Source organism: Alligator sinensis, unplaced genomic scaffold (genome assembly GCF_000455745.1).
Source record: "Alligator sinensis unplaced genomic scaffold, ASM45574v1 scaffold642_1, whole genome shotgun sequence".
Taxonomy (NCBI): domain Eukaryota; kingdom Metazoa; phylum Chordata; order Crocodylia; family Alligatoridae; genus Alligator; species Alligator sinensis.
The window spans coordinates 67,875-95,436 of record NW_005842289.1 but is presented as its reverse complement, the minus strand read 5'-3'; the positions used below and the strand labels follow the sequence as shown (position 1 = coordinate 95,436).

General features: G+C 46.1%; 1 protein-coding gene across 3 annotated transcripts in view; it reads right to left on the bottom strand.

Moving 5' to 3' along the window:
* The window catches only part of MORC2 (MORC family CW-type zinc finger 2), a 111,252-nt gene that overhangs the window by 63,732 nt on the left and 19,958 nt on the right, over positions 1 to 27,562 (bottom strand). For 2 of the 3 annotated variants that reach the window (XM_006028088.3, XM_006028089.3), the window contains exons 5-11: positions 22,284 to 22,412; positions 10,646 to 10,736; positions 7,757 to 7,865; positions 5,600 to 5,759; positions 5,375 to 5,486; positions 2,547 to 2,672; positions 923 to 1,002 (exon numbers count right to left, since the gene is read on the bottom strand). In XM_006028088.3, coding sequence (XP_006028150.1) covers positions 923 to 1,002; positions 2,547 to 2,672; positions 5,375 to 5,486; positions 5,600 to 5,759; positions 7,757 to 7,865; positions 10,646 to 10,736; positions 22,284 to 22,326 — 721 coding nt within the window. In that variant the 5' untranslated portion in view covers positions 22,327 to 22,412. Of the gene's footprint in view, positions 1 to 922; positions 1,003 to 2,546; positions 2,673 to 5,374; positions 5,487 to 5,599; positions 5,760 to 7,756; positions 7,866 to 10,641; positions 10,737 to 22,283; positions 22,413 to 27,562 lie in introns of those variants that run through there. The other variant, XM_025209444.1, reaches the window with a different exon arrangement.

The window sequence follows — 27,562 nt, the reverse complement described above, 5'->3', positions numbered from 1 at the left end:
CGGTTCATGGAAGGGAGCACAGAGGTTTTTTATTCCTGTTTTTCTTAATGCTTAATTTCTCCGAGAGTTGAACAAGGACGGCACAGAACATCAAGTGGGGGAGAAGCAAGGTGTATGCCTTTTATCTAAAGTAAGAAGGGGAAGCACAGGTGCAGCAGCCAACATCACTGAGTCAATCCAACTAACTGACTGAATAAAAGAAATCTCCTACAAGTGACTGCTTCTGAAGATGGGAAAAGAGGAGGAATAAAACCTTTTAATTTTGGTAAGACAGTGAATAAAAAGCATAGAGCAGCAGAATATAGTTACAAAGAGGTGGTTATACCTCAGCCTTAGAAGGTACAGCAGGGGAAGAAAGATAAGCACAAGCATTAAAAAATTTAGCAGATGGAGATAAAACAACAGACAACCCAAAAGAAAATGCGGGGAATGAGAGAAAGAAAGGAAGTCCTAATGGAAATATGATGGATAGGCCATCCTCTTCTAATCCTGGCCACCTCCAACCTCTGTCAAACATGAGGAGGATTTGTCTTTGTAGTTGTAAAGGAGCTTCCCAGGAGGGGCCCAAGTTATCAAACTCCAGGGGATAGGAGAAAACTAAGATAATGACTGCTGTGTGGGGAATTGGAGGATAAATGGTCCCTTTAGTTAACACATGAACAGACTGGAGAATTAGTATCAGAAAGGAGAGTATGTTTGTGTGCTCAAAATGCTGTTTTCTGTCTTAGTGAGCTCCCCTGGAGAATGCTTGTTACAAAAGGGATTATTTGGGAAGCCAAGCTGCGCAACTGAGGGCAAAGGCTGGGCAGACCTTGATACTTACCACAGAAGGAGTTATTTTGGACCAGACAGCCTGGTCTCACCTTTCACACACATCCTGCATTTAAGCAGGACTCATGCACACAACTAGGGAGGGACCCACCTATCCGAGCCATATGTTCTGCTTTCTTCACTTCCTGTTCTGCACGGGTCTTGAAACGATTTGAAGTGTATTTGTACATCCTGTAACAAGCAGAATTTATTAGTAATTCCATCACCCTGCTATCCAAAGATAATACCAGCAAAATTGGTAAACAGTATATAGATTCTGCAAGATGATCTTAACCTATCATCACCCTCAATAGCAGCTATGCCTGTAAACTAAAAGTCTTCACATGCCATCCTAACACAGCACTCTTTGTCCAAGGAAACCCATGGGATTCAGTTACTTCCCTTAACTGTCCAGGAGGCTCCTGACCAGACTGTAATACAGTTATTTCTAACTGTCCTGTTTTGCCTACACCACACTATCACAAGTGGAACCAGGCAAATACTATGGAAACAGACATTTTGGGAATACCACAAACTAATTTTTGATCTTCCAAAACTAGAGTTTGTGGACATAATTTCTTGTCACTTAAATCTATCCCATTTGACCGTATAGTTTAGGGGTTAAGAAGCAAGCCTAGGAATAAAAAACATGGGCTTTAGTGCTAACATTTCCATTGGTTCCCTTTGGGATCCAGGCCTAATAAATTTGGAAAACCTAAGACCTATATTTCTAAAATTTGACGGTGTTTTTGTCCCCACAACTTGACTCCTCAAGGCTGATTTTAGGGGTGCACAGAATACACAACTTCAATGCCAGTAGGAATTACAACTGCTTATATGGCACCAGAAAATTCACTAACTATTTCTAAAAGTCTTAACATTCTCTACTACTACCTCTTCTCTATCTATAGAATGGGACTACTGGGTACTCACCACACTTGGATTCAACACACTTGATTCAACACTTCTCATGCAAACTGCCACAGAGCTAAATATTTTACTATTATTATCCCCTTTCCCACATGCTGTATTTCCATTTAAAACAAAGCATGTTTTTATTAGTCTGTGCGCTGCATTACTGCAGGAAAACCTGATATTGACACACACAGCCCCAAGCGAGTATCCTACAAGGACAGATATATTCTCCTTTCATTAATGTCTTCCCACCTTCAAACTCTCTGGAACTGAACAAATGCCAAACAGCATCAACAATCTGACCCCAACTTCCAAATCCAAGATATATGAATAGGCTTAAGAGAAGGGGAAAATCAATTTAAAGGAAGGCTGGGCAAAGTTAAATCTGCTATTTAAAAACAAAAAACATTGAACACAAGTGTTCCAAACACTCCGCCTGGTTTCATTTTTATTTGGCAGAATTACCATAAAGTCCTTTGATAAGCAGTGCCCAAGAAATCTCAGTTGGTTATCACTCTCTGAAACAGATTTCTGATCATCACAAAACCAAAACCAAAAGGTTTCATTCCTTGTACACCCTTCAAAGGAGCTGAACTCTAGGTTGTAGGTGAGATTTTTCAGAAACAATTATTATTGACCTTTCCATGATCTACTTCTACTCCCACTGAAGTCAAACACCATACAGTGCCCTATGAGTTCAGGTCACCTACCATCAGTTGACTTCTGTGGTTCCAACATGGAGCCCATACCCACAGCAAGTGGTGAGTTTCAAGGTGCTACGGATGAGCTAGGTATTCTGACCGTTAGGTCATGGCTCCTACCTGGGCTTATAGAGGCAACAAGAGAGTCGTTTGGTTTGCACTTTGTGTCCATTGATGAAGATCCTCATTCTTGGATCAATGTACAGCACAGCAGCATAAGCACGGAAGGAGCGACGCTCTGGCTTCCTGAAAGAGAATGGAGTTTGCAGAACTGGATGATGCATTCCAAACAAAAGCAAAGCACCCTGGCTCCACTTAAAGGAGACACCTTATCCACTCATTCATACCTATGCAACAGCCCATGGTCTAGGCAACCCAGATCCTGACACCAACTTAACCTTCTAACAATGCACATAGTCCCCTCAGTCAAGGAAATTCTGTCTTCCTCTCTGTCCTCCACCCTGAGCTCCCCTTCAGTAAGAGAATTTTCTTCCTTAAGTATTACTACATATTCCTTTCATACTGAAGAATATCCTTTTGTCTCTGTCCCAAATCAGTCATATTATGCATTCACCATACATTCCCCAGACGTTTCCCCATACCCTGTTTTCACAAACTTAAATACTACCATATCCCTTAGCATAGGGATAGGCAACCCCAGCAGACATGCCAGACTGTGCCACATTGAGGCATTTTCCTTGGCACTTGCACCTCAAAGAAGAGGCTGGGGCTGTGCTGGTGCAAGAATCAGGCCCCTTGTGGCTCCCCTGTCCTCCGCCCCTGGCACAGCAACATCTTACAAATTGAAGTTGTGGGTGTTTTTGGCACTCTGCCCAAAAACATTGCTAAGCTCTGCCTGCATTAGCATCTCCCACTTCTAAGCAGTTTATATTGAATACAGGACCAATTACAGCAGATGAATTCTGCGTGGCTACAAAAAGTCCTTGAATGGCTCAGGGCTAGGCCTCTATGCCAGACAGGCAATCTAGGGAGAATGCACATTAAGCCCATTTAACTGAAAGCTAAGATATGCTGGAGGGTTTTAGCTTGTATCTTAGTTTCAGTTTATTTTTTTCTTCACCCTACAAACTCTTTTTTTTAAACAAAGTATCCCAACTGGTTCATGGCTACATTCCACCATGAGATACACCACAAATGTGTCCCAGGTCCCCCTTCATTGGATAGGGGCCAATCTTTCCCCACCTCCCTTTTAAATAGAGGCTTTCTTATATGGACCAGAAAGCTCCAACATTCACCTTCAGAAACTGCCCACTCTTCTTTCATAAACGCTCACCATTTGAATCAATTATTTCCTCCCTCTTACCTAGGCTACTCACCCGAATAGCCCATGTGTAGGAATCTACCTAAATCACACCAGAAGTATGCTACGCAGTGGTTCCTTTAATCTTGTTCCTTTTGCCATGCACCCCCTCTGCCACTGATCCATGAAGTGGCCCCAACAGCCCAGCCACTTTCTCCTGATTGGCCAGGAGGCAGAAAACGCAGTTTTAAATATGCCATGGTTTTTGCTTTCCACCTCTGACTGGCTGAGGGGCCCTGGTGGCTCCATTGTTTGCTGCTGATTGGCTGGGAGTCAAAAAACCACAACATATTTAAAAACTCAGTTTCTGCCTCCTGGCCAATCAGAAGTGAGCAGCAAGGCCACAAGGGTCCCTCAGCCAATCAGTGATATAGGGAGGGAGGAGAGGGGCAGGGCAGCAAAAAAAGCAAGATTAAAGAAGCTGCTGCACAGCACACTTCTGACATGATTTAAGTAGATCCCTTCCCAAATGTGATCACAAAGAAGACCTAGTGAAACTCAATCACACTCAAAGCTAGTTTGGAATAGGGGATACACAAAGGTAAAAAGTAGCAGCACGTGTTAATGCTAGTAATCCCTTCAAAGAATTACAAACTAACTCTCTGAGTCCATCTACATGTGTCCTTTACTGCAGAGTTGACCAATTACCTCCACAGTAAACTGTCACTATCTATGTGTGCGCTAGTATTAGGGTGCAGTAAATTAACTAACTCTGCTGTAAAATAGTACTGCCAGAGACAGTACTATCTTACAGTGGAGTTCATTAGTGCGCAGAAAGCACAGTGAAGGCAGTGACCAGGACTGCAGCAGTTTGAGCCAAGGTGAAGCATCCCCAGGCAAGCAGCAGGCTCAGGGGGTCAGCCATACGGCTCTGCACTTGGGCACTCTCATGCCCTAAACCAGCCCCTCCAACACCTGATGCTACCACCCAGAGCCCAGGGCTGACCCCCCCCAGGGCTGCTCCACCCTGGCTCTGTGGGTCCAGGACACATGTGAAGACATTACACCTGGAAGCAGGTGACTCTGGCGCAAACTGAGCCAGAGTTTATTAAGGTGTAGTAATTGCATGTGTAGATGTGCTCTCTGTGGCACAGAACTCCATTCTTTTCCCTAGCTGTCCTAATAACATGTATGCCAAGTTTGCTGACAAGCCAAAGCCATTCTCTGAAGCAACTCTATGGACATACATAGAAAGCGAACTATCCTACTTATCCCACTCAAAGCACAAAAATTACTTCTATGATCTGTGAAGTGCACCAATTTCAGAGAGTAAAAAAAACTAAGGAACTTCTTAAATCCCATCTGAATTAATCTTAAAATAGGACTGGCGATGTTTTCTGGCAGCAGGGTGGGATGACCCAGGCTCAGGTCTGAGGCAAGTCAGCGCTAGGACTTCTCCCTGCTGCCTAAATACAGCGTGGTATAGCCAAAGTTCCCCACTGCCCAGCCATGGCACAGCCAAAGACTCCTACTACCAAAGTCCCCTGGCTCTGCAGGCCAACCCCTGACCTAGAATACAAAAACCCCATTAGCTCACTTGCCTGAACAGGAAACATTGACTTGTAAATCCTTTCTATGTGATTCATACAAATAACTCAGGCACCTGTGGTGTCTCCGTTACACTTACGTTCCTTCTGGGGATGTTTCTGCCATCTGAATATCTCTGGAATCGGAAGTCACATCCAACTCTGGCTCCCCATTATCCATTAGTTTGAGATTAAAAATGATCACCAGGGTCCCTGAGCAAGGGACAAAACTCAAACAGGTTAGCCCTATCTCCTGCTGTCCCAATTCCCTCTCCTGTTTCATCTTTAATTCCCTTACCCCATGCCCAAAATAAGCTCAAACTTACCCTTTTCCCCTGGAATCTTATTAAACTGCTCCATCACCTCTTGCTCCGACTTGAAGGGGGAATACTTGTAAATAAGCTCTGTCTCAATTCCAAATTTCTCCATGTTGTCTGTTATAGGCTCCCGGGTACATGTGTTCCAGGTGGGCAAAGGAACAATTACCTGTGGTTAGGATTAGACTCAGAAGATATTCCAAACATTTCACTGATTACTTGGTGTGGGACCATAGGTGGAGGGAGAAAAAAAAATGGGGGGGGAGGGAGCTGAGTGTGCATGACACCCCTCCCCCAGCAGGTAAGTTGTGGGGGAAGGGGCAAGGGCAGATAGAGGCCCCAGCAGTGAGGGAGGGAGCAGGGCACAGGCAGGAGCAGGGGCTGGGGTGAGTGAGGCGCCGGCTGGGCTGGGTAGTGGGACAAGCAGAGGCCTGGGGGCCACGTGCCTCCTCCGGTCCATGTGCAGAGTGGAGGCAGCTGCCGCTGTGTGCTGCGCTTTGAGCCCTGGTGCCCCGAGAGCCGCACGACACCAGATGTGTCCCACTGCCAGGATGGCAGGGGGCATGGCACAGCTGCAACAGGGAGCAAAGTCCAGCGTGCAGTGGCAGCTGCTTCTACCCTGGCCACAGACCAGGGCTGAGAAGCACATGCCTCCTGGGCTCAGCTTGTCCCACCACCTGGCCTGGCTGGGGCCCCATTCACCCCAGCTCCTGCCTGTGCCCGACTCCCTTCCTCACCGCTGGGGCCTTGATCTGCCCTCCCTCATGGCAGTGAGGGAGAGAGTCGGGCTAGGGCTCGGGCTGTGGCTGGCTCTGTACAGCTGAGGCGGGGTGTGGGACGGAGTCGCAAGCGGGTCATCTGGAGGGCACCTGGCACGGGGAGGGGGTGGCGGCTCCTGTTGCTGCACGCAACCTGGGAGGGCATGAGCAGGCATGCACCCCGTACCTGTGTAGCGACAGCCCACCCTCACCCCACACAGGCTGGGCGGCTGCAATGGCTCGGAAGGGGGGAGGATGGGATTGGGCTGCGCTGTGCTCGAAGCAGCAGCAGTGGCTCTTGGAGAGGGGTTTGCAACCCCCCAAAACAAGCTGCTCATGGCTCTGTCCCGCACCCCACCCTGGCTATGCAGTGCTTGCCCCTGTCCCAGCCTCACTCTCCCCATCACCGCTACATGCATGCCCCTCCCCTCCCCTGCTGCAGCCACCCAGAGCCCACAGCCAGGCTGCCTTGTGGCTCTACCCGCTGCCCCGTGCTTGGGGAGGATAAGCCCCATTAGCCCTGGCCTTCAGCCACCTGTTTGGGAGAAGTTACCCCTTTCTCACAGTTTCTCTATATATAGCAATGATCTCTTTCATACACAAAGAGATGATAACTGAGTATAAGATATATAGCTCTCAGAAGGATTGGAAGCTATCTTTCTATAGCATTTAGAATCTTCTCAAAATAACACATTTTAAACATTTCTGTAGGAAACAATCAGAATATTCACTTTCTTCAATGAAGTGTTGCCAGGAAACAAGTAAGTTTCCTGAAGTACTGTTAGCCAGCTCCCTCAGCTCCTGTAAGACAGGATAGCTAAGTCACTATGCTGGATTGATTATCCTAGAGACTCAAGTTTTGCAGTTATCTGGACAGGAATAGTACAGGCAGTGGTGAAACAAGCTCCTTATTCCCTTTACCTCCAATATCAGTACTCTACTCTCAGTTACAGAACAAAGCAAGTCACCTCTAAGAGGTCTGGAGGAAATCCAGAAATTTAGTCTGCACAGTTCACTCAGTCTCCAGCACCTGAAACTGCCAGTAACTGGGCTAATTAGCACTATTAGCTATCATGATTTTATATGCACAGGGAACTGGAAAGAGATCTGACAGCTCATTTCAAATGGCTTTAACTTTCACACAATATCCATTCTGAGGCAAATGGAAGCCAGGTGTCTAGAAGTACAAGCTTCCATGCTTCATAAGAAATAGATTTATGTAGATGAAATGTGTTTATGTAGGGATGAGACAGGATGGGCACAACAACAAAGTCACCAGAGGAATCTCAACTCAAATCTCAAACAGATTCTATTCCTCTGAGAAGCTCAGGAGAAATAGCAAACAGGAGTGATACTCAAATTACAGAATGTTATAATTTTATTTCATAATGACAAAGTATATGCAAACCTCATCAATGCCTTCTTCCTCATGAAACGTGCGTGAGAGGAAGAGACAAGTCATAGTGCCATCTTTCTTTGTGAACAAGATAAAATCCTTTCCAATCCGCATGGAACCCCTGGAAGCAGATTTTAGTGTGTATATTATATTTCAGTGGTGTTGAAAGTAAAAACAACAGAGCACTTTCTACTATAAATCTTAAGTTATTCATTTCTCCCCCCAACATACTTTTTTAAAAATTCCGAAATACCAATATATATGAAACAAAAACAAAACATTGCAAAATGGTCTAAGAAACAGATTTAGTTATGCTACACAATCAAAAATCTACTATCACTTCTATCCTAATAACCTGACTCATTGCATGAAGAGGACGTTCAGAACAGAATATTACCATAAGGGTTGTATATACTGTTGTGGCTCTTTGGTGAACACTCACCTCAGGTGACTCCAGTAGTCCTAGATTATAGATTGTATAAAATGTTTTGGATAGGGATGATCCCACCTCTGGCAGGGGGTTGGACCAGATGACCACTGAAGGTCCCTGCCAGCCCTACTTCTCTATGATTCTCTGACTCCGTGGCTCCTGAGCCAGTCAGGACTGAGTGTCAGTCATCTAAACTGGGCTCATTATTTCTAGGGGCGCACCGATAGAAATTTTTGGGGCCAATACCAATGGACGATTTTTAACAAGCCATGTCAGCCGATATCAATCTGATTGCTGATATGCAGCCAGGCAGCTTGGAGAGCAGCATCCAGCTGGCAAGTCTGTTGTGGGGGAAGGGGCAGGGGGTGGAAATTGAGGGCCCCGTGGTAAGGGATGGAGTGGGACTGGGGCAGGGGCAGATGCTGCACGGCCACAGCGGGGCGCAAGACGGAGCCATGAGTGGCTCAGCAAGGGAGCACGGGGGCAGAGTGGGCAATTCCCATTGCTGCATGCACCCCAGGAGGACATGGGGGGCATGTGCCCCCAGATCCATGCATGGGGTGAGGGCAGGCTGCCACTGCGAGTAGGGCAGGCCTACCTGGTGCGGGGGGCTACATTGGGCTGCGCTTACAGTGCGCAGCAGTAGTGCTGGGAGGGAGGCTACGGGGGGGAAGGAGCCGTAGCCCCCCTCCTAACGCAGCCGCCACCCGCACCAAGTGCAGCCTGACCCAACCCCCTGCTGGGAAGATCTCAGCACTGCCCCAAGTCCCAGCCCACAGCAGCAGCCTGCACTCACCCCGCATGCTGATCTGGGGGCACACGACCCCGTCATGCTCTCCTGGGGTGCATGCAGTGGCAGGAGTTGTGTCCTCCCCATCCCACCCCCCACCTCACCTCACCCCACCCCCACCCCAGCAGTGCAGCCCCAGCTCCACTGCCTCCCTCACCATGGGGGGTCTCAATCTGCCCCCGCCCTTCCCTCGCAACAGATTTACCAGCCGGACCCAGCTGCTCTCCATGCTGCCAAGCTGTGCTTTTGGCCACCTGCGTGCTACACTGTGGCTGCGCACATGCACAGGACATTTATCAGCCACATCAGCCAAAAAAAGCCAATTGCCAATACTCTCAATTTTCTATGTTGATGCTGATCCGATATGGCAGGGGCTGTCAACCGGGGGATAAGCGTACCCCTGGGGGTACTTGGGAAGGCCTCAAGGGGTATGCAGCAGAGGCACAGAGAAGTGGGGGTACTTGGGAGGTGCCGGCATGGGGGGCAGGGCTGCTGCCCCCATCCATCACTCCACGTTACTGCCATGCGCCGCTATCTGCACTTAAGTACCCCTGCTTCTCTGCAGCCAGAGGAGCTCGCATGCGGCAGCTGCCCCTACCACCATCTGTACATTCAGTGCCACCACCATGCACCGGAAGGGTGCTGACGGCTAGCCGCATGCGAAGCTGGCAGCGCAGAGAAGCGGGGATGCTTGGGTGCAGGGAAACAGCACATGGCACCCGGAGGTGGCACAGAGTGATGGATGGCAGGGGGGGTCCCACCCTGCCTTCCCAGGTACCCCCGCTTCTCCACGCTGCCAGCTTTGTGTCCATCTGGCCATCAGCAAACCCTCCCCCCTGCTGGCCGAACACGAAACCAGCAGTGTGGAGAAACAGGGGTACTTGGGTGTGGGAACGCGGCGCCCAGCAGTGACACGAAATGTATAGATGGCAGCGGCAGCAGTGTGCGAGCTCCCCATGCCACCAGCTTCATGTCCGGCTGTCTGTCAGCACACCTCCGCCCCCCCATGACCAGAAGGGGTACCCTGCTTAAATAAGGTTGAAAACCTCTGAGATATGGGACCAATGTATTAATGCACCCCTTATTATTTCCTCATTCAATTGTCCAAATTCACCAACAGAGCTTCTCTCTGAAGTCAAAGGAGTGGTTTGGACTAAGCTTTAAAGACATCAGTAATGATTTTAGGTTTCTGGCTGACCTAAAATATTGAGTCACACAGTTAGTCACTTAAAACAAACAAACAAACAAACAAACAAACAAAACAAAACAAAACACTGGCCCCAAGAAAACATACTCTGAACTGAAACAGAACAATGCAAGCAATGAACAAATCAAAACCTCATTTTAATAAAAGTTGCCCCAAAGCATCTTTTAATAATTCTGAACCTTTAAAGCTCTAGTTCCCCCATCATTAAAATACTACAGTGGAGACCAAGCTATTGTGGTATCATAGGTCTAAGAAGACTTTGCTATTGATGATGACTTGAATAGAAAGAGATCATGGTATACTATATGTAACATGAAAACTTACCTAGAACTCCCTTACAGATTGGTGGCTTCAAAAAGGTATATTTTTAAATATTTTCTTCAGGTAAAAGAAAGTCTATAAGGCTCGACATTCTCAAGCCATTCACTCCCCAAACCCTAAGATCTCAAGAAGGCTGGCTTCTGTTATACCTACGATTTCAAGCCGTTCCCATATTGTCCAATTTGAGTAGACTCGGGTGATCGTTTGGCTGATTTTCCAAATTGAATCACACTGGCAGCTTCACCTGGCAAGATAGACAGAGGCTGTGAAAACTACCTACAGAATTCATAAAATGAATATATATTATACACAAATCTATTTATATTCACATACACACAATATATGTGCATGTATCTATACATAGATACACACATGTGCATGTATAAAAATTATTTACATATACACATTACATTTTGGGGGAAAATTTTATTTACTATGACTAAGCAATGGTGAGAGATCACACTACTACCAAGTCCAAAAATGCAAGGCCAAATCTACTCCAGAAACTTCTGCCAGTATAATAATACCAGCTAATGATATCATTTCACCGATCATTTTTTTATACTGGTTAAAGCTTAAGCACACATACAGTTAAATGAGCCACTAAGCACTTCTTCTGGTATAAACTGTATCTAAACCAGGATGCTTTCCCAGTTCAGTTCTAGATTTCATAAATACTGTTCTGAATGCCACAAAGTAATCCTCTCTCACTACCACCTTGGGACCACAGCAATTCTGAATAAGTTCACAAAAGAAAGCACTTGCTGCAAGACAACTGGAGTAGTGATTTTGTTGCAAGAAATGTCCATGGTATCAACAAGTTGCAATATACAAAAGCATAGTAATCTAAAGAAACCTATTCATTCTGTCACAGGAACCTTGTCTTTAAAAAGTGATCAGTTTAATGCCACAGTATTACTAAAAGGCGTTGACAGATGCATGAGGAGAGGGCAGGGGGAGGAAACATGCTTTACCAGAAGCAGCAGCTTCGACCTGGCTCTGCAATATCTGCATAAATCAGGCACTTCTGCAGGGCTTTTTGGCACTTTTATCTAATAGTTAGTTCAATCAGCTATTAGATAAAAGCACCAAAAAAGCTCCACTAAAGTGCCTGACCGATACAGATGCTGGGAAAGCTGAATGCAACTAACGCAATGCCTCTTCTGGGCATGCGCTGGGTTCAGTGCAGGGACGCACTGAGTTTAAAGCGCCATTTTGAATCCCCATGCCTGCAAGCAGCCAAAGAGTATCAGGCTACTCAGATGACTGTAAATTTTACTGGCCAATATCCAATATTGCACAAATGGCGCAATAATTATTAGAGCTATGCAAAATTTCAATGGGTGTTTCATTTTGAAGCTGTTTCAATGCATTTCGAGCTCGAAACAGCGAAACTGAAATGAAACGCTTCGAAACAGCTTTGAAATGAAACAAAGGCACTTGAAAAGTTTCTAAAGTTTTGAAACATTTTCAGTTTCAAAGCCAGGCTTGCTTTCAGCTGAACAGAAATGAAGGAGAGAGACAGGGAAGAGGTGGGAAGGACTGCTCTGATATTGACATGTGCAGCTGGTCAGTGACTGTGATCCTTCCCTGAGATCCCTTCCAATCCCAGTGCTCTGGGGGAGGGACAGAAAAACAGCATAAAAAGCACTGTTTGAACTGAGCTGTCTCTGTGCCTTGGGGTCAAGTTACCGAGCCGTGTCTTCCAGCAGTTCAGCAGCATCAGAAAGGCTATCACTTCCTACTTGCTAGTCTGTTCCTAGCAAGTGGGATCCAATACGTTTTCCTTTCCTAATACACTTTATTATTATAGTAATTCCTTTCAATTTATTCCTCCCCTAAAATCCTCTTTTTGTTTTTGTTAGTCTATTTTGATTCTTTTCCCCCAGAAAATAAATCTGTGCTCTCTCTCACAGTGTACATTCCATTCACTGTACAGGGAAGCACAGCGTATATTGCATATTATAAAATACAATTTATACATAAATACATACATACAATTATCTACAGATATTACATAAATATGTATTACATTACAAAAGAACACACAGATTCTCCAGCATACCAAACACACTATGAAGCATGCTGGAAAGGCAGCTGGCAAGCCTTCAGGGACAGGGGGAAGAGAGGGTAGAGGGAGAGCTGTAAGTGTTGTCCCCCCACAAACTGAGATGCAGCCTCTTTCCTACAACTAGCAGGCATGAGGCTTCTGGCTCTACTGGCAGCAAGCAGAGGGGAACACTGCCACAGCGTGAGTCTGCATCCCCTCCAACAGCACCAGGCATAACCTCCCATACCACCACCACCACCACAAGCAGCACCAGCATGACAGTCTCCTCCACTCCCATTTCACTTCCCAGCCTGAGGTTTCCAGTGCCAGAGAAAGAGCTGGAGCTGGATCTGAGTGTCCTAGCAAAGGAAATTTTGGGGAAAGAGGGAGAATCATCTCAGTTTGTGCTCCACACCCAAGTTTCCCTTGCAGCCAGGTCTCCTTCCTCAGAAGACAATTCAGAGGAGGTTGAGGTAGAGGTTGTAGAGGCAAGTGGCTCAGCTGAATCTGCTCCTCCTGTTGCTGTGCCTCTGCCTGCTGAGGAGGCGGAAAAGGTAGCATCCAAACACACACCCGCATCCCAGAAGCGAGAGGGTAGTGTGGTCTGGGATCATTTTGAGCTGGCAGATGATCCCACATATGCTATCAGCCTGAACTACTGAGCCAAAACTATCTGGGGCAAGGACACATGAGCATCACAGGGCTGCTGATGCATCTCCACAGGTACTACCCCCTTGCCCATGCTCCTCCACAGCCTGGCACCAGTGGAAGTGTGCCCAAAAATAAGTCCTCCTCTTGCTCCAAAGCCCCCATCCCCCTGAAGCAGAGGCAGGCCACCCTGGAACTGTGCGGGAAAGGCGTGCACACAGGGGGGCACGTTCCCAAGGCAAGTGAGGCCACTCAGAGCATTGGAGAGATGCTTGCTCTGGATAGCCAGCCCTTCTCCTTTGTTGAGCAGCCAGGGTTCAGGCGGCTCATGGCACTCATGGCCCCACTGTACAAAGTGCCCGCATGCACCACCTTCAGCAGGGCAGTGGTGCCCTCCATGTATGAGGCATGCAAGGAGTACTTGAAGGAGAAGCTGCACAAGGCAGGTTCGCAGGTGGCCTTAACACTTCAGCTTGGACATCTAGAGCAGCCAGGGTGGAGATCACACCTACCTCTCCCTCACAGGGCACTGGTGCAACCAGTCAGGCCATCGGTGGGCTCTCCTTCAAGCTGAGGTGATGAATGAGTTCCACACAGCAACCAAGATCATGGGGGCCTGAACTGCACGGTGCAGGGGTGGCTTGTTGGGCAGGGTGAGTTCACCTGCAGGCTCATGGTCACTGACAATGGGGCCAACATGTTCAAGGCGGTCTGTGATGACAACTTTGTTGGCATCTGCTATGTGGCACACAAGTTCCACCTCACTGTCAGGGACAACTTGAAGGAGGACAGGACTGCTGGTGATGGCACCAGCACCACCAACAAGCTCATTTCCAAATGAGCTTAGGTGGTGGGCTACTTCCACTGGAGCAAAGGGGGCAAGATGCTGCAGGACAAACAGGCAGAGCTGAACATCCCACAGCACAAAATCATACAGGATGTGGAGACTCGGTGGAACTGATGCTTGAGATGCTGGTGGACCAACAGAAGGCCATCCATGAGATGGCTTTGCTTGGGGAGACTGGGATCTGCAGCCCCCTTAACAGAGCTGAGTGGGATACCATGTCCCAGATCTTGGTGGTTCTCAAGCCCTTCCTCAAGGCTACCGAGACCCCCAGAGGTGGCGATGTCCTCCTTAGCCAAGTGATCCCCATAGCGAGGGAACTTCAGAGCCAAATGGAGAGCTTCCAGGGGATTGATGTTCCTGGCTGGGGCAAGCCATTGTCACCAGAGGTGCAGGCACTGGTGAAATGGCTGAAGGAGAGCATCAGAAAATGGCTTGATCCTTCGCGGTCCAGTACAGTCCATGTGCTGGTTGCCATGTGACCCAATGGTGAACGGGAGCATATGTGGCAGCAAAAACCTGGATCACTGGACGGAGGTGCTTGTGAACAGAGGCAGGGAGGCAGAAGGGCACAGGCAGGGGGCCGTGGAAGAGGGGGATCCACTGTCCCATGCCAGCATGCCATCCACCAGCCAGTTTCCACCTCCACCACAGGTGCTGCCAATGTGGGCCAAGGGACATGGCTTTCATGGTGGGGTACAGAGGCACTAGACCCCACCATCAGGCAGGTAGTGCTCAAGCTTTGGTGGCTGCCTGTCTCACCAAGGACATGGAACCGTTGCTGTGCAACCCCTTGGCCTACTGGGCAAGCCATAGCCAGATGTGGCCAGATTTGGCCACAGATGCCCGGGAACACCTGTCCTGTCCACCAACCAGTGTTCCGAGTGAGAGGGTGTTCAGCACTGCTGGGGATGTTGTGACACCCCACCGCACCTCCTTAGATCCTGGTTTGGTGGAGCAGCTGGTGTTCCTTAAAGGTGAATCTCTCACTCCTAAGGTTCCTTAAGATCCACATGCAGATGGAGCAAGTGTCACCATCCTCACTCTGCCCACACTTCCTTCTTTTTTTTTTCCCTTTGAGTTTTACAATTATTTAGTGGCCCGCTCTCAGAGCTAGAGGGGGCACTCACTGTATCAACAGCCAGCAGGGGAAGAACATGTCCCTGCTGAGCTCCTGTGTCAGGACAAACTTGGAGGTATGGGCTGTGGCAATGGGGAACAAGGAGAACCCAGGTCCTGGGCATGACCACTAAAACTTCACTCTGCCATTGTCAGGGAAGCCTGGTAGGACTGCTGGTGGCGTAGTAGCCCCCCCTAACTGCCAGGACTGAGGGTCCTTGGTGAAAAGTGGGTAGGAGGCGCCTTATAACCTCCAGTCACCACACACACATGCACAGTCCTGGCTAGGGAAAGTCCAGATCCGTCACGTCTTTGACAGGCCTGAGGCTTGCTGGTTGCAGTGGAGTTGAGGCTCAAGGTGAGCTCAGCTTAGCTACCTGGGCTGCCAAGCTTTTGGGTTAAAAACCCTTTGGCAGGCTGAGGAAGCACCTACAGTTAGTGTGTGCGCACTGTTCCTGGATGGAAGGAATAGTAAAGAAGCCAGAGGCTGGCATGCAATGCAGGCAAGAAAGCCAGTCAGTGAAAATAGAAATAGGTGTCAGAGGGTGAGGGACAGGCTGGTGTGGGGGGAGCAAGGGGGAGGAAGCAGGTAAAAGTGGAAAGGTACTGGGGGAGTCAGATGTCTGGCAGGGTGTAGTGCAGGAGTAGGCAACGTTTTTCAGCCAGTGCTGAAAAACACCATAATGCCTACCTCGGAAGGTGATGGAGTGCCAGCATGGCAGAAAAATGAAATGAGGGCAAAGGGTACAGGGCAGGATGCCCTGCTTGTGCCTCTTGCCCTCCACCCAAAGCTTCTGTGTCCCAGCCCTACTGCCCCTGGCCCCCAGCCCTGCTGCCACTTGTCCCCCCAGCCCAGGCTCTGTGGCTGCCCGCAGCCAACCCGGCCTCGGGGTAGCTCCTGGAGCCCGGGCTGCTCCAAGCAGGGCTTAGAGCATCCCAGCTGCCTGCTGGGAGCAGCCTGGCATCCCGGCTGGCAGCAGCTCCCCAGAGCCGGGGCCGGCTGCAGCTGGGAGGCTCCAAAGAGCTGTACCAGGCTCTGGCATCAGCTCTGCACAGTTGCGAGCAGGTACGCCTCGGAGCGGGCGGTGGGGGCGGGGCCTGACAGCGCATCCCCCGTCTCTCCCCCGCTCCCGGCACAGAGGTGATGAGCCTGGCACAGATGTTCAGAGCCAGCTCTGGGCAGCTGCACTGGGAGCAGGGGAGAGACTGGGGCTGCACTGCCTCAGGCCCCGCCCCCACTGCCCACTCCGAGGCACGCCTGCACACGCCTGTGTGGAGCTGATGCCGGAGCCTGGCAGAGCTGTTTGGAGCCTCCCGGCTGCAGCCGCCCCAGCTCTGGGGAGCTGCTGCCAGCCGGGATGCCGGGCTGCTCCCAGCAGGCAGCTGGGATGCTACAACCCCTGCTCAGAGTAGCCCAGGCTTCGTCGCTGGCAGCAGCTACCGAGAGCCTGGGCTGGCTACTGCACGTCAAGCAAAATGGCCTCGCGTGCCGGGGTTGCCGACCCCTAGTGTAGCGTGTCAGAATTCCAATGTCTATATTGAGTCCATGAGTTTCTGTACCCAGGAGGTTGATGAAGTGAAGTTCATAGGCTTGTCTGTGAAAAGTGGTTTGTAACTTCCCTTTGAGGATCAGGCCTAAGAGATTGGAGACTGGTAGTTGAGTCTTTGATAGATTTTCAGTGTGCACTCATTCTGGTGCACAGCTGTTGCTTGGTGTCTCCTATGTATTTCCCATGAGGACATTTGGTGCCCTGATGGAGGTATGTATTAAGATATCTCCATACTGGAGATATTGTTGGCAGGTTTTGCACATCTTGTCATGGTCTTGCCTGGATCCATTTGTTGTGTTTTGGGCTGTAGGAAGTTGGCTTCTGGTGATGAGGATAGTGAGGTTCAGTGCTTGTTTGAATTTACAAACCACTTTTCAGAGACAAGCCTACGAACTGCACTTCATCAACCTCCTAGGTACAGAATTCATGAATTCAATATAGACATTGGAATTATGACACACTACAACCTGCCGGACATCTGACTCCCCAGTTACCTCTCCACTTTTACCTGCTACATCCCCCGTCACCCTCCCAGCCTCTCTCTCATTCCCTCACACCTGCATTTCCATTTTTATTGACTGGCTTTCTTGCATGCATGCCAGCCTCTGGCTTCTTTATTATTCCTTCCATTCAGGAAGAGCGCACACACCAACCGCAGGTGCTTCCTCAACTTGACAAAGGGTTTTCAACCCAAAAGCTTGCTAAGATGTATTTCTCCAACTATTCAGTTGGTCTACTAAAATATATCAGATTGACCCAAAGAACCTTGTCTGCCATGTCCTTAGACCAACACGGCTACAACCAATACCCATGTCAGCTGACCAGAAGGAGGCAGGGCCCTGGGCACATCTAAGCCCCAGAGCTGGGGCTGGCAGGGAGATGCTAGTGCTACTGTGCTGCTTACATGTTGTTATTTAAAGTGGTGGACTAGACTGAGGCTGTAGGGGAGGAGGAGACCTCATTGGGGCACAGTAGTGTGTCATGTAGAGGTCCCAGCACCAGTGAGGGCGCAGTGACAGGGGCATAGAGAGCCCAGCAACAATAGAATATAGAGTGAAACCAAGACCTCATTACAGGGACAATATCAGTATACTATCTGTGAGGCATGGGGCGTGATAAGGGATGACTGGAGCCATGCAAAAGACTTAGGGTGTCCCCTTGAAGCACCTAGAGCACCAAGGGGTCCAAGAACCTACAGGGTTTAACGGGGTCCATTAGGACCATGACTGAGCTGAAGCTCACGGGCGCCTCCCTATTATCTTTTCCAACAATACATATTGACAGGTAAAAAAAAGAAGACACCCACAGGGCAGAGCTGGCACAGTCACAGGGCCCTACGTGTATTACGGCCATATCTAGGGACCCTATATTCTGTGACACAGTGCAGTTTCCCAGAAATCTCTGCACCTATCTCCTTGTAACCTGGCAGGCTTCATGGCCTCTGCAGGGGCTACCATGCCTGCTGTCTTCATTCGAATCAGGAAAGAAATGACAAAGTTATAGGCATTTTTGTGATTTCCCCATTATAGCCTATGGACGAAACACTGAAATGCGTCAAAACAGTGAAACAGTTTCAACGAAACGAAACGGAGCAGTGTTTCAAACCAGCAAAATTAAACGCTGCCCCTTTGAAGCGGCAAAATGGAAGTCAAAATAAAACGGTGCTTTTAAAGTGGTATCACTTCAACATCTAATTACAATGTTAAGATTTAGTATTTGACTCGCACTGTACATTAACAATAAAAAAGATGTGGTAAGTGAGAGAATGTTGTTTCTATGCCTTCAGGGCTTTCTTTTACTTTAATTAAATATTTATTAAGAGATTGGAAGGAACGTGTTAAGCTTTTGACTGTTTAAAGCTGGGGTAGGCAACGTTTTTGGACAGAGTGCCGAAAAAACCACAAGGCCTACCTTGGAAGGTGCCGGAGTGCCAACATGCCGGAGCAGCTGTTTGCAGCCTCCCAGCTGCAGCTGGTCCACAGAGCCCAGTCTGCTTGCAGCAGGGCTTGCAGCCTCCCAGCTGCCTGCTGGGAACAACCTGGACTCCATGGCTGGCAGCAGCTGCTTAGAGCCCAGGCTGGCAGTGGTGTGCCGAGCAAAATGGCCTTGTGTGCTATGCTCAGCATGTGCGCCAGGGGTTGCTGATCCCTGGTTTAAAGGATAACAGTTCCATAATGGATTCTTCTGCAAAACAAATGAATTCCCAACAGGTATCTGGATTCCTAATAGACACTTCAGGGAAAGAACTGTGTTTTAGTTTTCACTACAGCCTTTACAAGCAAGAAACTAAATTTCAAGCAAAGAAAATGTAAATTTTCTTATTAGTTTACTGTAGGCAGAAAAACTAGTAACAACTTTATTCACATATTGTGGAATATTATCTTTTTTGCCTGTGGGACAAAGTGAAGAACTACTTGTACCTAACACCTACAAGCAAAACTAGACTTTCAGGGTTTTTTGTTGAAAAAAATAATTACACAGACAAACAGACAAGTATTCCAGTTGTTCAGACTCAGGTCTACTCATCCTGACAATTGAATTTGTGCAAAGTGCACTTTGTTAGCAAGGCTGGCCGGGTGGGCACCCCCCCCCCCCCCCAAAAAACAACAAACCCCCCCAAAAAACCCAGCGCTTTACCAGAAGAGGCAGCGCATTAGTTCAACCCGGCTCTGTAGTGTCTGTATAGATCAGGTGCTTCAGGGGGGCATTTTGGCACTTATCTAAAGCCGATTCAATCAGCTATTAAATAAAAGCACCCAAAAACCCCACTGAAGTGCCCAATCTATATAGACATCGAGCAAGCCAGGTCGAACTAACATGATGCCTCTTCTGGGCATGCGCTGTGCTCAGCATGGGGGCATGCAGAGTTTCATATAAAGTGCAGGGTTTTTTTGGTTTTGTTTTGGGTTTTTTTAATCATCTGTAAGCAGTCCAAATGCACAAACTTGGAATCAGACTCAATGTATTATTTCAGTGCAGAAACAAAAACTATATGTTAGAGGCTTAAATTCACTGAGGCTCCTGGCAGGGGGGCAACTGTTGCTCCATGTGACCTGCGCTTCCCCTTCACAGGGCAAGCTATCCAGAGAAGAAAAAGCATCCTGGGATTTTACTCTGCCAGCACTCCCAAGCAGAGGGAGCTGGAGTACTGCTTGGCAGGGGCTGTTTTAAAACAGAAAACCAGGATCCCTGCTAATGAAAAATGAACTAAATTCAACAGTTGAGCTGCCCCTGGGTAAAGGAACGAGCACCCAGCAAGGCAAACTCTGCAAAGAATGGGAGGTTATGTGCTTTTCCCCTTTCCCCAACACATTCATACTATGTCCAAGCAAGGCAGTCATGTAGACTGTTACACTCTAGCTCTCAGGAAAGAGGTGATAAATGGCTCCTTAAAGAAACTTTGAAGGCTGGGTACGGAAATGGAGGTGGAGAAGTGAGTCGGGATGCCAGGAGTTTAGCAACAGTTAGAAAGTGTCTGCTTGCACAGAGACAGAGCAGTCCACCCTTGGATTCTGGAGGACCTGACCAGACACTATTACCTTCCATGTAAACATGACATTTTAAATTAAACCATGATCCAGCTGAGCTGCAAAAATATTCTGCATTCACAATTTTTGGAGCTTATTATTGGGTTATAAATTTCTTGAACATGTGGCATATTATAATTTACTGTTCCATTAACACATTAATAGTACTTTAAATGTAACATTTGCTAGGGGCCTGAAATGTGATGGCCTTGAACATTTTCCGGTCTAGGTGCCATTCAGAAGACACTCAGATGTACATTTCAAAGTGGCAAGCATGATACCCAGGAGCATCTGGTCACCTGCAAAACTTTTCATAAAACGATACAACCAGTTTATAAGGTTAGTTCACAAGGTTACTCAGGATACACTGGAATGAGTGATTGAAGGAAGCCCTAAAGCTTTGTAGGATTTCAACATGCATCAACTAGGAGTGCGGTGATTAAAAAAAAAATAAAATTAAAAAATTAAGTATGTTACCCTTCCTATAATGTAATGCTTGATTTCAGAAAAAAAAAATTATAAAATAGCCCTTTACTAGTATGGAACATGCCAGGCTAACATTCTAGATGGCCTCAAGTTCTGAGACAGAAATGCAAAAGTGAGATAGACTGGAGATTACGTAAACACACGTTCAGTTATCTAGTTGGTAAATTTATTATGGAAGCCTGTGATTAACTTAAATAAGAATGATGCTGAAAAACCCTCAGGAGACTAGATGTCAGCACAGCTTGCCTTAGGCCTAAAACCAGAGGTATCTGTAGATCAAACAGCTGTTTTACAGGAGTTCTAGAGTTAGCCCAGGAGTCAGCAACCTATGACCCATGGCTCGGGTCTGAACCACAACGTAACTTCATTCAACCTATAAGGCTTGAATTTGGTGGCCAGTCACACATTCATCAGAAAGTCCACAGCAATTTGGCCACTGGCCACATGCATGTTGGAGCATTGGTAGCAATTCAGCAGCAGCAGCAAGAAGAGTAACATCTGACTCAGAAGCAAACTGGAAGCAGTGACTCAGGGGTGACTGGTGCCTTCGGAGTCTGGGGAGGGGGGGAGGCACAATGTGTGTGTGGGCCTGGGGCAGACCAAAAGCCCCATATCCACTCCTATACTTCCATGCTGCAGCTTAGTGCCCCCCCACAACATGCTGCTGGCCTGTGCAGCAAAAAATCTGCCCAGTCCTAAGTGGTGCTGAGTCAGGGGCAATGTCAGAGATGCCCCCCCTATCAGTCGCCTGTGCAACGACCCACCTTTGGAGAAAGGCGTGCTAGTGTGACCTACCACTCCTAAAATGTTAACAACCCCTGAGTTAGACTAAAGCTTTTATTTATATATATATATGGGTCAGATTTATTTATCCCTTTACTGTTGTTTAAATTTATGCAGAAGGATTCTTGGGAATAAATGTTTTGGTCTTTTGGGTTGGTTTTTTTTTTAAAGAACAGAAATTATTCAGAATATCCTCTCCTGCAATTGACCCCTCAAATTCCAGCTCTCTCCGGTCTGGTAACTGACTTTAATCCAATTTAGAGAATCTTTCCTGAATGCTCTACAGATGAGTAGGTTATGTTAGATCAAGGGTACTCAACCCATGGCTCACAGGCCAAATCTGGCCCCCAGCACTTGATCATCCAGCCCATAGACTCCCCACATGGATCTGAAAATTTGGTGACAGGCAAGTGGTGGCTGTCAAATTTCCAGACCTGTAGGGAACTCTGCAGGCCAGACAGCACAGCTCTATGCACTATATTTGGCGCACAGGCTGGTATGGAGCCCAGTTCGGGTGTGTGGGATACTACACCAGACAGGGGCAATGCAGGGCCCAATCCAAGTGCCCAGAGCTAAGCAGGAGTGACAAAGACCCGGAGCCTGATGTGAGCACACAGGGCTAGTCAGGGGTGGCACAGGGCCTGATCTGGCCTGCAGACTGGTCCCAAGACACACATATGGCCTACAGGACCAGAATGATTTAGACGCAGTCTTTCCTAAGTGTTTCTTAATTAAACAGCATTTTTTTTTTTGCATACCACACACCCTCAAATAAGACACACACCTTGTTTTTGGAAGGCAGAATATAAAAAAGATTTTCCAGTCATGGTCAACTGCGTGACAAAGTCCTCCCACAAACATGAAGTGTCGCATCCCAGGAGACAGTTTACATGACGCAGCAGGAACTTCCTGATATGGAAGGACAGCAACAAAGACCTCAGATGGTTGCAAAGACAGTAATAAGATTGTTACTTCTTCACTGTAAACAGTTCTTGTATACAAGTTCCAGTCCATAATAAAGTGCTGCTTCCATACCACAAGTCTCATCAAAATAGTACAGACTGCACTGCAGCAGCTCACTCACCCTCGGGCAGCGAAGCGGCTCTTCAGCAAAAAGCTACTGTGAGATGGCTAATACTATAAACTCCACCCCTGCTGCTTGCTTCCTCAAGCAGAAATGGGCCATTTTATCAGTATCTGCTTGCTTTTCTTTCCTACTTCTATTCCAGCAAAGAAAAATCAGCTTCCCCACTTAAAATGCACTGCAGTTTTGGAGGGCTGATTATGGGAGGAAAAGGTGCATGTGGCACGCAAAATACAGCAAGAGGTGCCATACTAGGTGAAAGGTAATGGTCCATCTAGCCCAAAACCCTGTCTTTGAAAGTGGCAAGTAGAAGAGTATATGAATCGGGCATGTTTAGAGGGATCCAGCCCCTGTTATACATCCCCTGACATCAACTATCATTGGTTTAAGAATGTAAGGTGACACACCCATACACAGTGCTACAAAGAAATGAAAGGCCTGGTAGTCCAAATGAAGCAACGTTATCAAAAATGCTTCTCAGAAGCCAACTAACTTGAGGATGATGATGTGGACATACCTGAGCGTTCTGGATCAATTGGCTAGTAAAGCTTACTATTTTTGAACCATTCTTATGGATAGCCTATCATAAACTGCAATGCTAGTAAATAAAAAAATTATGGCAATAACGTCAGTTATTTTGGGTGGATTACTTATGAATTTCAAAATGTTTGTGGTCAAAATGTAATAAAAGTGCCAGTCTGTGGAAATATTTGGCAATTATACATTTTTCTTGCACCTGCATTTCTGAAATGAGTTTTATTGCTCAGTGTAAGCAAATATACAAGCCCTAGATAAATATATCCGACACAGAATAGTTTTAATAGGAATGTATTAATTTTAAAATTAAAAAATGTAACTTTTTTCAAGCTGTTTTATATTGACAAGAGAAAGGGTTTACATAGGAAAAAAAAACCTTTATGATTCATTGAATATTTTCCTTATAAAATTGGGTTGGGAAAAATTATAACATTTAAACACTGGTTAAAAAACATCTGCTGAATGAGTGATCTTTCATTTACAATCTCTTTTTTTGCGAGCGACTTTAACTTGTTTCAGGGTCCAGCCTAGATGCAAGGAATTATGAATGTCCATCACCTGTAATGTTTGCAGCTTCAGAATCATCCACAGGTACCACTAGCAGTAATGCAACTAAACATAACTCAGACGGTGAACTACCTGTATCCAAAGAGATACTGTCTTTATGATCACCTAAAACTATGGATAAGTTCATAATCAGGACCAGAAAAGCCAGCTAGACAAGAAGATTGCTCGGTTCATTGACAACAAATTCTTCCTTTCATCCTGTTCAGGACAAACATTTCACGGACACAGTTCAGTCACTGCAACCATGTTATACTGCACCCCGCAGAACAGATATTGCTGGAAGGCTTCTGGATACAGTGTATGAGAAGGAAGTATAACAGTATGCAAAAAACACTGATGGGAAGTGTTGTCTTGATGGATGAAGCAATGTACACAATGATCTGATAATATACGTCTGTGTGACAACGAAGACAGGGTTGTTTCTCAGAAACAACTGAAAGATCAGGAAATACCCATATTGCAATATATTTAAAAGAAGTAGCAGTCAAAGCTATAACAAACTACGAGCAAAATTCAAGTGTCACTTGTGCAGTCTTGTCAAAAGACTGCAGCAAAAGTGAGAAGAAGTTTAGAAGATAATGAAGTAAACCTGTAACTTGTAACGTATGGCTGCAATGCTCATTTGATGCATCTTTTAGTGAAAGATTTAAGTACTCCAGGAATAAAGAAAAATGTTGAAACTGCAAAATATTTCTGCAACAATCAGTTTGTTTCAGTTTCACTGAAGATCTGGGAGAGCCAAGCTAATTTTCCCCCAATATGTACGATGGAATTCAGTAGCTGACTGCTTTGAGCTACTTCTTAATTGGCCTATTCTGATGATCATCTGTGAAGAAAATCATGACAAAACGGATAGAAGTATCACAGCTACAGCAGTCAACACTGGACTCAAGAGAAATGTAGCAGATATGCTGAATACACTAAAATCTGTTTCCATAGCCTTGGCTGAACTACAGAAAGATGGCTGCTATATTGCAGATGCTGTTGAACTTTGGAAAGAACTTCAAGAAATATTAAAAGAAGAAATACCCAGCAGCAAAGTTAAATTGTAGGCAATAAAGCAGACCGATTAAACACTCACTCCACCTCATTTTCTTGTCAATATTCTTAACTCGGAATACAAGGGAAGTGTCTAACTGACAAAGAAGAAAATGCTGCTATGACATGGCATGGGTGATTTAATAGATGCCCAAGCACAATGACTTTCAGGGCTAGAGGTGAACCTTCAAGCACTACATGTTTGCTGAGGATGTTTTAAAGAAACATCACACCACTGAACTGGTGGAAGTCACTAGCAAAGCATCTGCAGCCAGAGTGTGTTGAAGTACTAAACCAACTTTTACTGGCAGTAGCCTCTTCTGTAGGTACAAAAAGACTATTTTCTTCATTTGAACTGGTTCATTCAAAGCGGAGAAATAAAATGGGAAATAAAAAGAAGAAAGCTTGTTTTTCCTCTTCCAGTCTAGGAATAAAAAAAGGGGGAGTATGCATTCTAAAAACCTGAAAGAAAGGGGGTAACATTTTAAAGAACAGCCCAGGAAAAAAAAAAAAAGACTATTTTCAAGAGAATTAAGGAAATAGGAATTTAACCTCACATAACTTTCATCTACGCATTTTAGAAAATTTCCTGGGGGTAACCTGAAAGAACTGGTTAATTTACTAACTACAGTTCATACTTCTAACATTATAACAGTTATTATTAGTGTTTAATAAGTTAACTGTAAATGTGCACCGTTTTAATTTTTAAAAATTATGTATCCAAACCATTAACATTTTGTATAGTAAATTTAAAGTGCCTGGTCTTGTGTGCTTAATTAAATTCAAGTTATCATCTTAATGCAGCTTCATACAAATATGAACAAAAAGTTAATCTAGTGAATAAGAAATATATCTTTCACCATTTTATAGCATACTAAAATGTAGGATTTCTAACAATCCAAATATGTTAAGCTATATATAAATATTTTAGTTTGTGTAACTAGGAAATGTACCAAATCTACTCTAAACACTGTAGTTGTAAATCAGCTAGGGTTTTTTTTGGTTTTTGGTTTTTTTTTTTTAATTAACCAATGAAAACATCCTTTTAAAAAAAACCAACAAAATGAAACAAAAAATATATAATGGGAAAGATTATAAGAATCAATTATTTAAGTCAGGCTTTTGGCTGACTGATTTAAATTGACTTGATTTAAATAAATGCACCCTGTCCTAAAGTTACAGAATTTTTTCATATCACTTCTGCTACAGAACCCCAACCACTGGGTCCACAGGCAACTAGCCGGGAACCAGATGACCCAGCTCTGCAATGTTAGTGTACTGCCTCTCAGCCCACTCTGCCATTACCCCCAATCTTGTGGAACACCCCCCGCGACAGGTGAAACTCCAAGGTTTCGCAGAACACCATTTGAAAACCACTTGTTTTTCTTTCTAAAGCTGGTTACATTATCTGCCTCTATGAACTAATGTGGCAATGAGTTCCACAAGTGCACGCTGGATAAAAGAATACTTCTTGTCTGTTTTAAACCTGCCTCCTGATCATTTCAGTTAGTGCCCCCTAGTTTTTGTATGATGGGACTTGGTGTAAATTTTAATATATTCTTTTCACTGGATCCCCCTTATTTGCATGATTTCTAACACCCTCAGAGAATTCCAGCAGACTAGGGAGACAGGAATCAACATGAGAAAGATAAAAATAGGAGGGCTGTTTTCAAAACTTTATAAGAATCAAAAAACAGGGATGTCTTGACAATCAATGCTTTTTTTTTGGATGTTTTCTCCTCTGTACTATCTGAATTCCCTTAACTGAAGAGAGAAATGAATGAGTAGATATGATATGTTTTATTAGACCAACTAAATAGTTGGAAAAATTGTTCTTTGCAAGCTTTCAGGAACAAACACACTTCTTCAGGCGTAAGGAGAGTCTGGTGGTGTTTGTGTGCTCTCCTAGGTAGAATAGAAACCAATATGCAAAATGCAGGTCTGTGAAAATGCAAATGCTTGATAGTGAGGATCAGAGGAAATGGGAAACAACAGGTGTGAGAGGTAGATGGGGAGAGGGGAGAAGGGAAAATGCTGAACTGGTGATATAATGTGGCTGGTAAAGTGCAGGCAGGTTACCTGGGGTTATCAGATGGCAGGCAGGTTATAATGTGCCATAAATCCAATGTCTATATTTAGTCCATGATTTTTTGTATCTAGATTTATGAAGTGAAGTTTGTAGCCTTATCCACACAAAAGGTGTTTTGTAAATTCCTTTTAAGGATTAGAACTGAGAGACTGGAGAGAGAGCGGTTGTCTTGGGAGAAGTGTGAACCCAGAGGTAATTGGTAGGGCTGCGCAAAATTTCGGCAGCCATTTTGTTTTGGAGGTGTTTTGGCCTATTTCGGCACCCAAAACACTGAATCGGAAACAAACTGAAGGCTCCGAAACATCTGCGAAACTAAACTAAGCCATCCAAAATGTATTGGATGTTTCTGAGGCGGACTTGCAGGGAAACAAACTCAGAAGAGGAAGGGGGGGCGGGGGGAGGGAAGAACTGCTTTGATATCGACATCTGTAGCGGGCCAGTGTCTGTGAAGGTCCCTTCCAATTCCAGTGCTCTGGGGGAGGGATGGAGAAACAGCATATAAGGCTGTGTGTGAAGCCTTTCAGTCCCTTTTGTGAGCTGTCTGTCTGGATGCAACAGCATGTGAAAGGTACTGGCTAGATGCAGTGACTGGCTTCCTAGTCAGTCTCTTGCTAGTCTCTCTTTTTGGAAAGGACTAGATATACACCTTTCCAACATAGTTTCATAGTTTCTAGGGTCGGAACCGACCTGGGCAGATCATCTAGTCCGCCCCCCTGCCATAGCAGGAAAGAGTACTGGGGGTCAAACG